Source organism: Gavia stellata, chromosome 4 (assembly GCF_030936135.1).
Source record: "Gavia stellata isolate bGavSte3 chromosome 4, bGavSte3.hap2, whole genome shotgun sequence".
Taxonomy (NCBI): domain Eukaryota; kingdom Metazoa; phylum Chordata; class Aves; order Gaviiformes; family Gaviidae; genus Gavia; species Gavia stellata.
Window position 1 is genome coordinate 84,471,282 of NC_082597.1, and position 15,049 is coordinate 84,486,330.

Sequence of the window (15,049 nt, forward strand, 5' to 3'; positions counted from 1 at the left end):
AGGCCAACGGCATCCTGGCCTGTATCAGAAATGGTGTGGCCAGCAGGAGTAGGGAGGTGATCGTGCCCCTGTACTCGGCGCTGGTGAGGCCGCACCTCGAATACTGTGTTCAATTTTGGGCCCCTCACTCCAAGAAGGACGTTGAGGTGCTGGAGTGTGTCCAGAGAAGGGCGACGAAGCTGGTGAGGGGTCTGGAGCACAAGTCTGATGAGGAGGGGCTGAGGGAGCTGGGGTTGTTCAGTCTGGAGAAGAGGAGGCTGAGGGGAGACCTCATCGCTCTCTACCATTACCTGAAAAGAGGTTGCAGAGAGGTGGGTGTTGGTCTCTTCTCCCAAGTGACGAGCAACAGGACTAGAGGAAATGGCCTCAAGTTTTGCCAGGGGAGGTTTAGGCTGGATATTAGGAAAAATTTCTTCACTGAAAGGGTTATTAAGCATTGGAGCAGGCTTGACCAGGGAGGTGGTAGAGTCACCATCCCTGGAGGTATTTAAAAAACGTGTGGATGAGGCGCTTAGGGACATGGTTTAGTGGTGGACTTGGCAGTGTTAGGCTAACAGTTGGACTTGATGATCTTAAAGGTCTTTTCCAACCTAAATGATTCTATGATTTAAGTGCTGCAGCGCACTACTGTTTGTGCAGTCATGTTGTTACCTGCCTTGGAGGACTGATGCAGCATTAAAAAAATACCCTCTACCAAGGAGAGGCTGATTTGGTTTAAAACTACACCAGTATGCAGACCTGGTTCACAATGCAACTGCTCAGACATTTGTGCCAGCACAGCTCGCTTAGGTGACACAGCACAGGAACAGGGATTGCTGGAAAAATGACACAGAAACCCTCAGCCAGTTAAAGACTGTCCAGTGAAACATTAGGTTACCTTTCATTTCTTGACTATGATGTATGGAAACACCTCTTCCATCTCGCTTTTGTCTTTTTTACATTGTTTTTGTCCCAGATGGTCACTCCTGAGAATTCTTGCAATTAAAAATCTGGCAATGCTTTCTGGCATTTTCAGATATGATGACATGCACGTATGTTCAAGATGATGTGCCCCACAAGTCTGACTTTCCTGGCTGACTGTTCTAGAACACGTGCAAATTAAAACTTCAATCCTTAACACAGCCCTCTGAAATGACCGTAATAAAATATTTCCATGCACAAACATTCCTACCTCTCCACCTTGAAAGGTAGCTTTGGACTGAGACCGTATCTACTGCTGATGACACACTGACATTTACTGAAGAAACAGAAGGATTTTGAGAAGATCAAATTCATCGTTAGCCTTCATTATTTAGCATCAGCTTGAGATAACAGGCCATCATTCATGTAAGAATCGAAATCCCTGATAGTAAGGAAAAAAACTGCAAGGACACCCAGGGTCACAGAGTATAAATCCTTTCTTCCTATATGCATTGTAAGAAAGTTGTGTTTGGTGTCACAGTTCTGAAAGAAAACAATTCTTCCTAAAATGTGTGGCAGCTATTGAAATGCACTGTTATTAAAATATGTTTCTATGATAACAAAGCAGATGTTTGAATTGCTGTTTTTTCGACTAGAGATGTGTTTGTCTGAGGTATCTAATGTTGGGGTGGTCACATAGTCACCCACCTCTAAACACAGCTACCATTCCAGAATCCCCTCTATACAGTCCCTAACTGCCTACTAGTAATGCTTATGGCTCAATAAGGTTTAACATCAATCAGACTGGCAAGCAATCGGTTTCCAGAGTGAAAGAATGTCAGAAACAGTTTCAAGTGGTTCTCAGCCCAGCACTTTCAACAACACAAAATTCACTTCATGTCTAACCACCTTCCAGTCCTTTGCACACAACGCAGTTTCTTCTCCAGCTCTCACTATGGAGTTACAAACCCATTTCCCAACTCTGCAGAGGAAGCAATGGCCGCTCTGGCTGCTGTTAGCAGCAGGAAACAGGCCAACTCTGCAGTGCTCAAGAAGGCACCTTGCCAAGGCCACTCATCTCTGCTCCGTCACTGCCAGAGCCACTGCTGCACACCGCAGGAAAAGCTCTTACAGTAAGGTGCACTGCTGGACTAACAACTGCCAGGGGACTGCTGAAACAGTCAGCAGGAAGAGGAGGTGATTACGTTCCCTATTGTGCGATAGAAGACAGTCTTCAGGTGACTCAAAGATGATTCAAAAATACTAAGAGTTTTGGTGTTTTGATAGAGCAACCGTTTTGCAGCTATAAAAGCCCTCTCTTATCACAGATCTAGCTGATAAAAAGGAATGTTATCTAAGCTTATCCTTTTTTCCCCAGCTTTCTATGCTTTACAGAAATCTTTCAACTATCCTGATTCCTCCATGTTTATTTCCAATGCTATCTAACCCAGCGTGCGAAAAAAAAAAATCAAAGATGACAACTATTTGCTACTAGTTCAGACCAAATTAGAATTGAAGGACAGATCATATGATCATTTTGCAAGGTTAAAGACTTAAACAAAATAGTGACTAGTATCGCAAATTTCAGGCTCACACAAGAAACCCAGATGCCTAAACCAGGACACCAGCAACCGTTACCAAGTTAAAAGAATCTATCTTCTAAATACTTCCTCTGCAGAAAAAATGAAGACAAGAGATCAGTTCCCAGATGTCATCCATCTGACTTAAGAAAAGCCAGCCGACCACGCACAAAGTATTACTCTTTTAAGAACAGATGACTATTACGTCCTTTTCCTTCCTCACCTAGGATGATCACTTGCTTTTACATTCCCAAAGGAAAAGCCAAGAAAGTCTTGGGAAAAAGTTCAGACTTTGTTTTATGCTTTAGGACACTCCAATTCCACTCACTCCAACATCGTTAATAGTTGACAAGTTCATGAAAGCAACCTTCCTTAAAACTGTTTTCCTTCACAGGACGCTATCAGAAAATACAGATTCCAAAAACCTACAATAAAGGAATTGGTAAATTGCTGGCTCAGTGATTTCCAACTTCTGCTATTCCGGTAGCAAAAAATTTTAATGAAGATGTCCTTGTACACAATTTTAACGAAAGAAAGATCCAAATTTCCCTAGCACCTGCTTCACCAATGAACAGTTCTTGAATGGCGTTTCCCTACAGGTAAGGTGGGTAGTCTGTGGGGAAGGTTACCGGTAAGTCCTAGACACAGGTGAGAAGAAAAAAAAAGTGCTCTATTCAGAAAGAGGAGACAAGCAACGTATTATCTTTTGTCTCTTGTCCACAAAGTCTCGTAGCATGGTTATTCCCTACAGGCTTCCTCCACCTCTCTACCCCCATCCCCATCCCACCTGGCACACTCCTGCTCACAAGCTTTAATTCATGTAGTTTCAAATTCCCCAAGCCTGCTGTATCACTGCGCTAGCAAACTTAAGATAAATAGTTTAAAATTACATGTTTTAACAGGACTCACTGTTAAGACTTCAGATGTGTGTCTGAAAACGTCATGCAGAGTTTTGTTAAATTACCTGCTATATCTTTCAAATGAATATAGGAATTGCCAAACTAGATTAAGCAATTAGCCATTTAATTTCATAATCCAGTGCTTTCCTTACAGCAGTAAATACCAAATGCTTCAAAGAAACACACACACACAGAAAAATCCTAAAACTGACACTACCAAGCATCCCAACCATAAGAAAATTCCTCTGGTTTAAAGTATGCCTTGAAGCTACAACTAAACCAACATAAATATGAGCCGTTCCCTAAACGAGCAGCCCCATTCTCCCCTGCCCTCGTGTACTAGAGCTAGCAATTTTGTGACCACAAAATGGGTTGATGCAGCAAGCTATTCCAACAGAAAATTGTTAATTATTTGGGCGGAGTTAGTGTTCCATTGGATTAGCCAACCCAGATCATACAAATGCCAGATCCTGCAAAGGAGCAGAGAATTTGGTCAACCTTTCTTTGAATTAGATTAGCTTAGTTACAACATGAAAGCAAGCCAAGAGAGACGTGAAGTCCTTGCACAAGGCAAGCAGCGACAGCAAGGCTGGAAAGGGACAAGAGGAACACAGCTGCTCCATTCCGCAGTAGATCATACCAGACTGGTGCAGCTTCAAGAATTTAGCTCTTAAGAAACTTAGGCTACAGCCACACCATAGTTTGAGGCAGTTTAAATCAAAACAGCTGCAATATCACCCTCCACTTTTTTCCATCCATGCATTCCTGTCCATTCCTATGCACCAACGTTGTGCGTGTCTGACTCGGTAACAATTTCAGCAGGTTCAGCCCAGCAAAGAAGCAGAAAAATAGTCACTGTTTTATGCAGCTGGACTTTTCCACTTATTTTAACTCAGCTTGTGCCTGGGAGATCTACAGAGTACTGCTGCCAGTGTGCAAAGGAAACAGGAATGCATGGCTTGGGTAAGCAAGCACTTACTTAAATAAGGCATAAACCACAGTTATTTTCAAAAACTATTCGTTGAGCTTAAACTATTTCCGAAACAGTTTAAGCATAAATCAGTTTAAGAGTTGCCTTCTAAACTTAAAGGAAGAACTTTAATTCTACATCTCTTAACTTGCATTTACAATCATTGTTGGACTCATGCTGTGTCGAGGCACCTGACGTGAATCTTGAGCTGCATGCAGGTTCATCTTGCGGCCAGCAACACTGGGGCTGCGGGGGGTGCGTGGGATGTCAAGTCATCCCAGGCTTCAGCTGCGGAAGAAAAGGAAGCAGCAGCAGGGACTGCTGGGGCTACGCTGTTGGCTTGCCCGGAAACCCAGCCATGCGTCCCACCCAACCCTGCCGCAGGGCAGAGTAATGCCCCAAGGAGTCACTGCTGCTGCGCCCACTGACTGAAACAACCCTACCTCTCCCTTTGGCCACATCAGGTACACGGCAAATCTTATCATCCTCTGACATACACAGACTTTGTAAGAGTCTCTGCACTGCAGAAGTTTTCCACATCTGTCTTTGGCTCTGGCTTTCAGTGATACTCCCATCTCCTGTCAAGGTATATACACCACGTAATTGGTGGAGGGGCCGGTTTCCAATTTTGGTACATATCCCACTGTTCTGCTCAATTTTCCTATGTTTAGAAGTGTCTTTTCCACTCTACCTCTGCGAGGTAAATCATTTCAAGCTTTTTAGTGTCCTATGCTGAATTTTTGCTCTCTGAAGTCTTCAGCCATGTTCTTGAGAGTCAGCAAGTCCACAAAGAAGTATCACCGATTATATCATCTACAGAAATACCGCATTTTTAAAGTTTTAAATAGCATCCCGTGACTTCCAACTTGACTTTGTAAAGTTAGCATTCTTTTAACAATTTACTTAAGAAATTGCCTAGGTTTTAAAGGACCAAAAAAAAGCACTAATCACAAGTGTGAATATGTGAAAACCTATTACTTCCTCCCAATACCACCGTCAGAGTTTGGGCCCTGTATTGCTAAGCTATCAACACAAGTAACAGTAGAACTGGAAGTAAAAGCAGGTTATTATCCACTGAAGATGTCTTCTCTTCATCAACTCCTCTATGTCATACAAAATTTTACTCAACCTGGACTACTCACACAACAGTAGATAACAGGAAGGGTACAGAATGCATTACCTCCTGGATCTTGTTCCAGGACACCTTTCCCTAGGCCAACTGAGGACTTTAACAAGGAAAATGAAACGCAAAACTTCTGCCTGTGTCCTCCATCAGAAATCTGTATCAAAACATGTGGGCAAGCGCTAGGAAAAAGAAAACTGGAAAATTAAGAGGGAAGAGTTTTCATCTCTCTCCAAGAGAAAGAATTGTTTGATATAAGACAACTCCCACACACTCCCCCCCAGGTAAAAAAAAAAAAAAAAAGAAAAATCACAATTAGCCAGTCCAGATTATTTATAAGGAAACTTCTATCCGCAATCTCACTCCTTTTCAAAAGGTCAGTTATTTACATATTTTTGAATGAACACTTTGTATGAAGATAATCTCCTTTCTTTGCATTCTCTTTCTAGTCATTTCCTTAATTTTTCTCATTCTTGTACTACACATTCCTAAGTATTAGTTTTCCAACTTGCATACTTTATCTTTGCTTCTTGCAATAGATGCAGCATTAGGAAACATTACATGGAAGAGAGCAGAAAGGCCCACAAATTCATGCTTGCCGTATTTAATTCCCCAAAAACAGGCTGGGGACAGCAAAGAAGAAAACACCAAGAAATAAAAACAATCCTGAAAGGCAGAAGGACCAATTATGCATCTTAGAGGCTGCAGCTACAGTCCAGGACGGCTGCCTTCGCAGCACACGCTGGCCAAAGGACAGCGCGCTCAGAGCAGCAAGATGTTCACTTTCTGACAAGAAGTTGCCTTGATTTGAAGACATCCTACAGAATTTCAAGTCTCTGATAAAAATCACGGACACCTCAGAATAAAAGACAAAATACGTGAATAGAAGTTTAGTAATAGCACAATCAAAAATCCTGTTTTCCCATGCATTTGTTTCATGCTTGATTGATGCGTGCTACAATAAGGTACAAATTCTGACCAAAGTTCTTCTCCAGAGTCAGCTTTTCCCTCCTATATAGACTTCCCGCCTATATAGGTTCCCCAATAAGGAACAAGCTATAAGATCACATGGCAGCCTCTCCCTCAGGCATGAAGGTACTTTTATATTTTCTTTCTTCCCACACAGAAATATTCTAATACAACTTTCAGAAATTATTGCCTGGATCTCCAGTGGTAATTTTTTGACTGATATATGGGGAAGAGAAATGGAAGAGGTAAAGGTACAAAACAACACTGCGGTTTCCCTTAGGAAATCCAAATTAAAAAGTTGAAAAAACAAAAAATTGTAATAGTAAGTGTTCCACAGCTTGACATTGGCAGTATTAATATTCTTCGTATAACATAGGCTTACTATCTACAGAATCATTTTACTTAACATTTCTAACACACCTTAACATCTTGCTTTTCCTTTTTAATTGCCACAGGGAAAAAAAAGGTAGTAAGAAAACAGAACAGAAATCTTACAATTCAGTTTAAAACACTGTAAGTTGTAGTAATAGTTCAAATCACTCTGATGCGCATACTTTGTTTTTCAGCCCCGTTCTTTTTTGGCATACATGTAACTACACATCTGTACAGCAGCATACTTTAGTTATGTCACATTATTACTTCTAGCTCCATGACAATTTGTACTGTCCACTGAAAACTCTTTGTAGTTTATTTCAAATGTGTTTGCTACCTTGGAGTCAGAACACAAACGGAAGAAAAAGGTCCCCCTGACCCTCTTACACATGACCCATAAAGTTCAAGTACCTATGCAAAAATGAAACTCTGTAATTTCCCCTTAATTCGGAGGTCCTATAGTCCTTACCCTGGAAGCAACAAACTAAGGCAACCCTCCTCGCTCTTCTACAGAGGGAAGGCAAAAATAGTTCTAATGCAAATTAGCAAAGTTAACAATTATATTTGATTATCACGATAAATGCTAAAGAACATGATATCATGCACACCTACATGATTTAGATGATGTGGGGTGGCCTGGCACACATGGAATTCGTTATTAAAGAGTACAGATGCTCCATTTCACAATCTTTTCCCAAGTACCCTTTCAGCACATTCCCAGCCTTAGCGCATTCTCACCAAGATTGCCATCCTCAATGGTCAACACCACTTCATCCATCACCAAGGCCCGGAAGTCCAGCTCCTCTTCACAGCACTTGGCCTTCAGCGCTCTCAAGATCTCCTGCTGAGGGTAATCTTCTCTGATGCGACGGTCTGTTAAGAACCACAGCCTGGGAGCAACTGAACTGCACATCTTGGACTTGTCTTGCAATCTTCAAGGTTTCCTTTCAATGGAACTTCTAGATGGTGGAGAAGATGAGACTGTTAGAGTACATAGGCTCCTCTCTTCATGTTCCCCACTGCACCAACTCCTACTCCCTCTGCACAAGTCAGTCCTTTTCAATGGAGTGCAACTTCCAACCTCCAAGTGGGAAAAGAATGCCTGCGCCTAATCCGCAACAGAAGTAACACCACCAGGAACAAATCCATTTACATTCAACGGAATGGGAATGCTAAAAATCAGGTCTTGGTCCTCCATCCTAGTTTCATCCACAAGAAGTCCACGCTTGATACAACCACTGGTACCGGTAGTAGCATCCCCCTTTCTTGACAGTACTAAGAGGCGTGCCAAGGACTGAAAACATTCTTAATGGCCATCTCCGAAGGCCAGAATTTCAGCCTCACAACTGGGTTAATTCCTTACAACTGGAAATAACTCAGCCCCTCTCCTAGGTACTGCTAAAACACTGGTGACAGACTTGATGTATCCCTTTCCACCATACATGGAAGACAACAGAGTGTGCCAAAATTTTTATGTTAAAAAGCAGCCCAAAAGAAAGGAAGAAATCCATCAACACAGAATTTTCCACGTAAGTATTTCAAGACTGATTTGCTCTCACAAATACTTCACATCTACTGTGAAATATATTTCTTATTATCCAGAACATATTAATGGAAAAACACAAAACGTTAAGAATACCGAACATTAATACATGTAACCTAAAGCAAAATCAAGGTTTGAATCTCAGTGCTAGCCCTTTCTTGCTCCAAAGTTGTTTTTTTTAAAAAAAAAAAGTCACCTTTATACATGAACAGCACTAATGAATTCAGCACCAAAAGCAGAAAGAACAGTTCAAATTGAAGAATTTCCATGGTGTTAGAAGCGGTAACAGCAAGGTGCTGCTCCTTTTGCTTTGAATACAGAGGACTTGGATTGTTTTTGACTATATACTAAAATATTTTAAAAGCTGTAAAACAATTACAGGTACATTAATGGACTACTCATTTACACTCAAGAAAAACAAGCAGCAGCATGGTATAGGGAAAAAGAATTCTGGAGAAAAACCGAGCTGTTTTCTGTGACACATTTTAACCTTTCATATTAAAATGAAGAGGTAGAAACCATTGTTGTCACCGATACAGATTACATGAGTTTCAAACAGAATTGAACTCTGGGATAGAAACAGGAGTTTTGCCTGGTAGCCCTGGTAGACAGGACCTGGTGTCAGCAGAAAACGTAAATGCAGAAAGACCACAGGTATACAGCTGCTTTCATTTAATATTACAAAGAATTTTAGTTTCTGCAGCAGGTCTTGTGACAAAAGGATTGTTTTGCTACAGCCATAACAAGAAGCTGATTTTTTTTTTGTAATTAAAAAACAGATTTTTTCTACTAGTACAGCATTTTCTTAACAAGAAGATAAAATTTTAAGTAGCCATTTTTATTCCTGGTACTGAGAACCATAATGACAAGCAAAGACTTTTTTTTGCATTGCTTTGGTAAATGAGGAGCAACAATAAAGCCAAGGACTCCAAGGACTAAAATTCTTCATGCTAAGATTGAAAGAAAGCAGAAGCTAGGGAAAGGCAATCACAGATGCAGACTCCCCTTGACAGCAGTCAAGATGCTCAAGGCAAAGCAGCAAAAGGAGTGTTTGCTCCCTGCAGGAAAATGGGTACGGGAGGTTGTAAAGAATATCTTTTGCTATCTCAAAGAACCCCTTTTTTCTTCAAAGCAGCTGGAAGTGGAAAGGGCAAGAAGAGGCTTGGGCTGCAACGGCTGACAATTCTCAGATCCTGCCCCACTTCTGGCTCTCTCAGCAATAGCTGTCTCTACGTGGTAGTTTACCGAAAACTTCCTGGGACAACACCTTCAGCTAAGAATGGGGAAAAGCTGTATTTTTCAGAAATGGCACTGCTACGGCACAGTTCAGAGGCTTCTTGTCAATCTACCTTCCTTTCTGCTATTCGCATGGATGACTGGGGAGACCACACAGCCCCACCTACCGCCTCTCTCTTGAAAAGCAGCTCTGCCCAACAGGCTACTCCACCTCATTTTAAAAAACAGCTTTAGAACACCGAGTACTTAAAAAAAATATACTAGACAGATTTGCCATAATTAAAACAAACAAACAAAAAAAAAAAATCAGAAGCCATTACAGATTGCCAGCCTGATTGGGGGTTTTGGATTGGGGGGGGTTTGGCGCTTTTTTTTCCCCCCTCAGTACTGGCTCTAACACTGGTGCAAAGAACTAAGTATTTTCTCTCCAGCAGCCGTTTTTGCTTGCTACTTACCATTGATTTCTTTGCCAACAGGGATCTGCTCCCATTTTTCTCAAACCTCTTGTCTACGTGGCCCCACCTCTACCCCCTTCAATCTGCAGAGGCTGTGCCGTCATCTCTCCCCGACTGCCATTTCAGCACTTTCTTTCTTAAAAATCAGCAAAGGGTTGGAGAAGAAAGAAAAAAGTATATCCTTTTCTTTCCTCCATCTTTCCTCTGTTTTTGAAAGGAGCTACAGCATCATCAAGAGGAGCCATCCAGGTATCTCAATTAGCACATTAAACCAGCAGGCATATAAAAATGCTGTGGGGAGGGGTATTCATCTCCCTCCTAATACTATGTCTTATTTCCTCTAAATCTTAAAAGTTTTATAAATGTATATACAAAGGCTCCCATCTCATCATGAGGCAGGTAGGTCACAACCTCAAGTCTGGAAGTAAAGACTAAGAAACTCACTTTAGATCAGGCTACAAGCCAGCGGCAGAAGCAGAAGCTAGTAATCCTATCGGTTCCTTGACCTCCAACCCAATACCGCATTTTTTTTCCACCTGGAGAAACACCCTTTTCACACTAACATTCTGCTCCTAGAAACAGAATCTACTTAGCAGTTTCAGCCTCTCCTTATAATCTCTATTTTGATTGTGCAAGAAGTCTCACAGAACACAAAACCTGCAATTTACCCTCTTAACCCAAACATCTTAACAATCCCTCCCACATCCTCAAGAAAATGGTCTGTAGGAGGAAAGCTTGCCTTGCAGGCAGATGCACAAGAGCATTAAGCTCTCAAGTTGGATACGATTTCCAGAATTTTTCCCTGAAAACCAACTCCACCCATTTCAATCTAGAAGACACAGCCTCAGACAATGCTGGGTGTCCATGGAATACTTCCTAATCCATGAGAGCGTCTATCGCAAAATAAGTATAGTATCTAGAAGGGGAAGAGCAGATTTTTAAAACGTCTTCAAGATGACTGGTTGGAATGCAGTTTTCGCTCAAAGCTACTACGGTCAATGCAAGTACAATCTTTCTGTAACTATTTAACAGATTTATGAAATGAAAAGGAAAAAATCATCATAAACTTAAAACATACAATGCATGAAACAAACTTGGAGAGGCAAAAAGGTAGCATCAAACTAAGAACTGTGTGTCACGCCAGCCAAGCAGACACTGCTGCATCTGCTTCAGAAAGATGCTGCGTGGAACAGATTCTTCACAACTTACAGAGGGAACAGAACGCTCACCTCAACTTTCAGCTGTGGCATCCCGGTATCGCTTAAACTAGGCTTTATCCTGGCATTCGCACAGCAGCTTCCTCCCCTCCCCGCCACATGCAAACGTATTTACTCCTGCGTTCCCTGAATCTGTAATACACCTTTAGCAGCTGTCCTAACAGAAGGATTCACTGTGCTACTTTTTCTACTTTACATCATAGGTGAATATGTTTTATTGACGTAACGGGGAATTCAGCCAAACAGATCAGCTGTCTAGGGAGATCTGGAAATCTTCTCTGAAGACCACTCTTTTTCCCTTGAAGGGGTCTTCTCTTCACAGAGAGAGCCTTAGAGACCTGCCTCCAGGAATGGGAGACAGGTCTCCGTTTACTCCGTGTCCTGCCTTCCACACTCAAAAGCAGGAGAAAAATGGACTAGTCTCCTTTTCATCAGGATGCATTTTCCCCTAAGCTGAAACAAGAAACCGGTTATTAGGAGATATCAATTCATTTATGTATTATTGATAAATGTGTAACATAAAAGATATCTAGTATGCCAAAAGAGTGTTCCGTATCTTTTCTATTCAAAATGCAACTGCTCAATGCCTTTGTAAATTAAAAAGACCAGGTTGTGTCTTCCCTGTGGGATTGACGAATGGAATCCCAGATGTTTTAGATCATTAGGAATCAACGGGATCTAGCTCTCTCAACTGCTCGACTTGCGATCTGATGTTGTAGCACACTGTCACTGACTGTAGCCGCGATCTGGGAAACAAGTTAGTGGAACAATTATCACCGTCAGCCCCTCCCAGAATCGCCTCTTTTTTAGACCTCGGCTCAGACTCTCAGCCTCAGCTACAGCGCTACGCGGCTAACACAACTCCATGGATTTTGGCAGTTAATAGAGAGGTAAAACCTAATCTTAGTTTTAGCACACCTCTAGGCATGTTTAATCCCTACAGCTCAGGGAATGACAATAAAAACCTCATGGAAGAGAGAAGGAAAGAGCAAAGAGACTGACAGCCATGACTGCCATGGGAAATAGAGAACTAGGAAAAATATAGCTCCAAGCACTCACCTCACTATGAATAATGCTGCACCTTCGCATTTATCGTTAATGTGTATCTCTCAATACTTGTTTCCAGAACAGTGTTATTGAAGTCGGAAAAGGTATTTTGCTTTCCTTTTTATCATAAATTAGCTAAGGCTTGAAACTGAGTACACACGTCCAATAAACCAATTGTCTCTACCGTTACCGCAGTTTCTAGAATGCTGTTTTGGAGGCCACACCTCAAGATACTGAAGACCTAACAGCTGGCTCTTAAGTTATCTCCTTTAGGAGATACCTCAAGGCAGATCTGAATTATAAAGTCAATCTTAGGTAGCAGACCGGTTAAACAGCTAACGAAGAGTCGTCCAGCATATGACCCAGCATATGATCCGTCACATGCTGTCAGGGAAGTCTCTGCCTCACCTTACTGTGAAGAGAACAGTATTTGAAACATCCCAGAAATAGGACTTTCTATGTCATAGGGAGAGCAGGTCTGAGAACAGTTCACAGCTGTTTCAAGTATAAAGCCCAATTAATTTTTTTCCACCCAAAGACACCAGAATGATGATCATTTAAAGAAAACCTTACGGAAATATGTATGGATGATGAATATAATCCATGGTGAGATATACAAAGACTGACATCTTGAACCACTTGTTAAAATTGCTTTAGAAAAATAAACTCAAGATAAATTGACTCATTCCTGACACTGCTGCTTCATGGTGATGCTTAAGGACAACCTCAAGAAAAATTCCTGTCTTACCTACCAGAGACTAGTTTTTCTAAGACTGCCACGTAACTGTTTGAGAACCTTTGGGAAGAACACGTTTTTTAAAACTGAAGAACGTGAAAAATTAAAGTACTTATTTCAATGCATTTTATGTAATATATTGAGCAGCTGCAGCGTGATCTGTCCAGTGCTGCTGCATTATCATCCGCCCTCTACACAGGCATCACGGAATTTAGAGTCACTGCAGGCAGGTGAACCCTGAGTACACCTCTTTGAAAGCACAGCACGCGCTGCACCTCCTTTTCCCTGCGAGATTTGCAGACTGCAACAGTCAAAGGATACGGGAATGTATTAATCGCTCCCATTCATGCCCAGTACATCCCCCCCACCCTCGCAGTCGGGCAACTGCACTCCCTGCGATGGCTTTCATCTGCTTGTCCCCACCTTTGCACGTTAAAGGTGCCAGCAGCGATCCTTCCAGGCACAATTGCCTCCAAAAGGCTGGCAGACACACACACACACACACACACACGCCCCGTCTTCCCTCCTCTACCTCCACACCAGCAAGCAGGTGATAACATCCCTCATTCACACACCCCAGCCGCTGCTCCCCGGTGAATCACCTGCTCTCCCCCTCCCCGCAGCCCGACACCGGGCAGCACCGGCTGTCCGCCCGCTTCGCTGCGGGGCCTTCCCCCCGCCAGGCTCCCAGCTTCCTCGCCCCCTCCGCCCTGCCTGCGCGCAGATAGAACACCCCTTTCCTCCCGCACCAGCCGCTTTTCCGCCGCCAGCTTCTTCCCCCTCTGCCCAGGCTCCCCTGCGACACGGTACAACCCCCCCCTCCCTCTCCCCCCGTGTCCACCGCCGGTTTCCCCTCCTCCCTTCCCCACCCCCCTCGGTGCACGCTTCCCCCCGCGCCCGGAGTGGGGGAAGGGGGCTGAAGAGGCTTACCAGAAATTCGGCGAGGAGGGCGCGGAAGAGGAGGAGGAGGAGGAGGAGGAGAAGAAGGCACCGGAGACGGGCGCTTCCCTCGGCGCGCCAAGTGCCGCCCCGGTCCTGGCTCCCTTAACGGGGCGCCGCCTCCCGCCAGGCGCCCCCCCTTTCCCCGGGTCCTCTCCTAACCAAAATGGGTGGCAAGAGGTGTGTGCTGGGTGCCTCCCCGCTCCGGAGGAGGGCCGGCTACCACCGAAGCTCCCGAAGCAAGCAAGGGCTGATGGTGATGGTGGTGATGATGATGATGATGATGGTGGCAACGTTCTCCTGGTCCTGCAACGGGCAATGGCTAGCGGATGCCTCGGGGAGCGGGACGGATTTCTGGGGGGGGAAAGGGGGAGTAAACGGCTGTTAAAATAATTCCCAAATCGTGCCCCCCTACGGGGGAGGAGGGGAGGGGAGGAGGAAGGAGAGTACTGGTGAGGAGCTGCAGCTTTCTGTGTAAAACAGCCTCAATCCTCGTGTCTCTGCTTCCTCAGAACTAAACCCCTAAATGACTCTGAAGTCACCGACACCTAGGGAGAAAAAAAAAAAAGGAGAAACATCCCCATTAGGCATGAACAAATACGTAAAGGCACCCAATAAAGACAAACGAAATCCCAACGGAAGAAAAGGCAGCGTACGAGGCAGTAAAGCGAAGCCAGAAGACGGGATGAACACAGTTAGGGGAAACGTGCAACTTCACATAATTCACAGAAATATACCACCACCAGTTTAAAGGGGGGAAAAAAAAAACAACAACCCCGAAGGTTAAACGGTTTGTTCCTTTACTGAAGAATGTGCCCTCCAAGGAAAGACAGATCTGTGCCTACACGTGAACGTGTGCGGAAATTAAGTTTTAAAACCCAGGAAAACTATTCCTATTTATTTGTGTGAGGCTTTAAACCCCTCCCTCCCCCGGAATAACATTTCGCGTTCAGAGGAGACGGGAGAAAAGTACGTTTCAGGTCAGGAGGCTATATCCCTGCGCCTGAGACCCCGCTCTGCCACAGAAAAGAAACAGCCCTTCAGAAACGGTGACCGAAAAACC

At 43.5% G+C, this 15,049-nt stretch overlaps 1 protein-coding gene across 1 annotated transcript in view; it reads right to left on the reverse strand.

Annotated features, from left to right (window-relative positions):
• The window catches only part of RIMKLB (ribosomal modification protein rimK like family member B), a 45,955-nt gene extending 31,911 nt beyond the window's left edge, over positions 1 to 14,044 (reverse strand). Inside the window, exons 1-2 of the mRNA XM_059816503.1 lie at positions 13,978 to 14,044; positions 7,552 to 7,772 (exon numbers count right to left, since the gene is read on the reverse strand). Coding sequence (XP_059672486.1) covers positions 7,552 to 7,726 — 175 coding nt within the window. The 5' untranslated portion in view covers positions 7,727 to 7,772; positions 13,978 to 14,044. The remainder of the gene's footprint in view (positions 1 to 7,551; positions 7,773 to 13,977) is intronic.
• Positions 14,045 to 15,049: the final 1,005 nt, after the last annotated feature.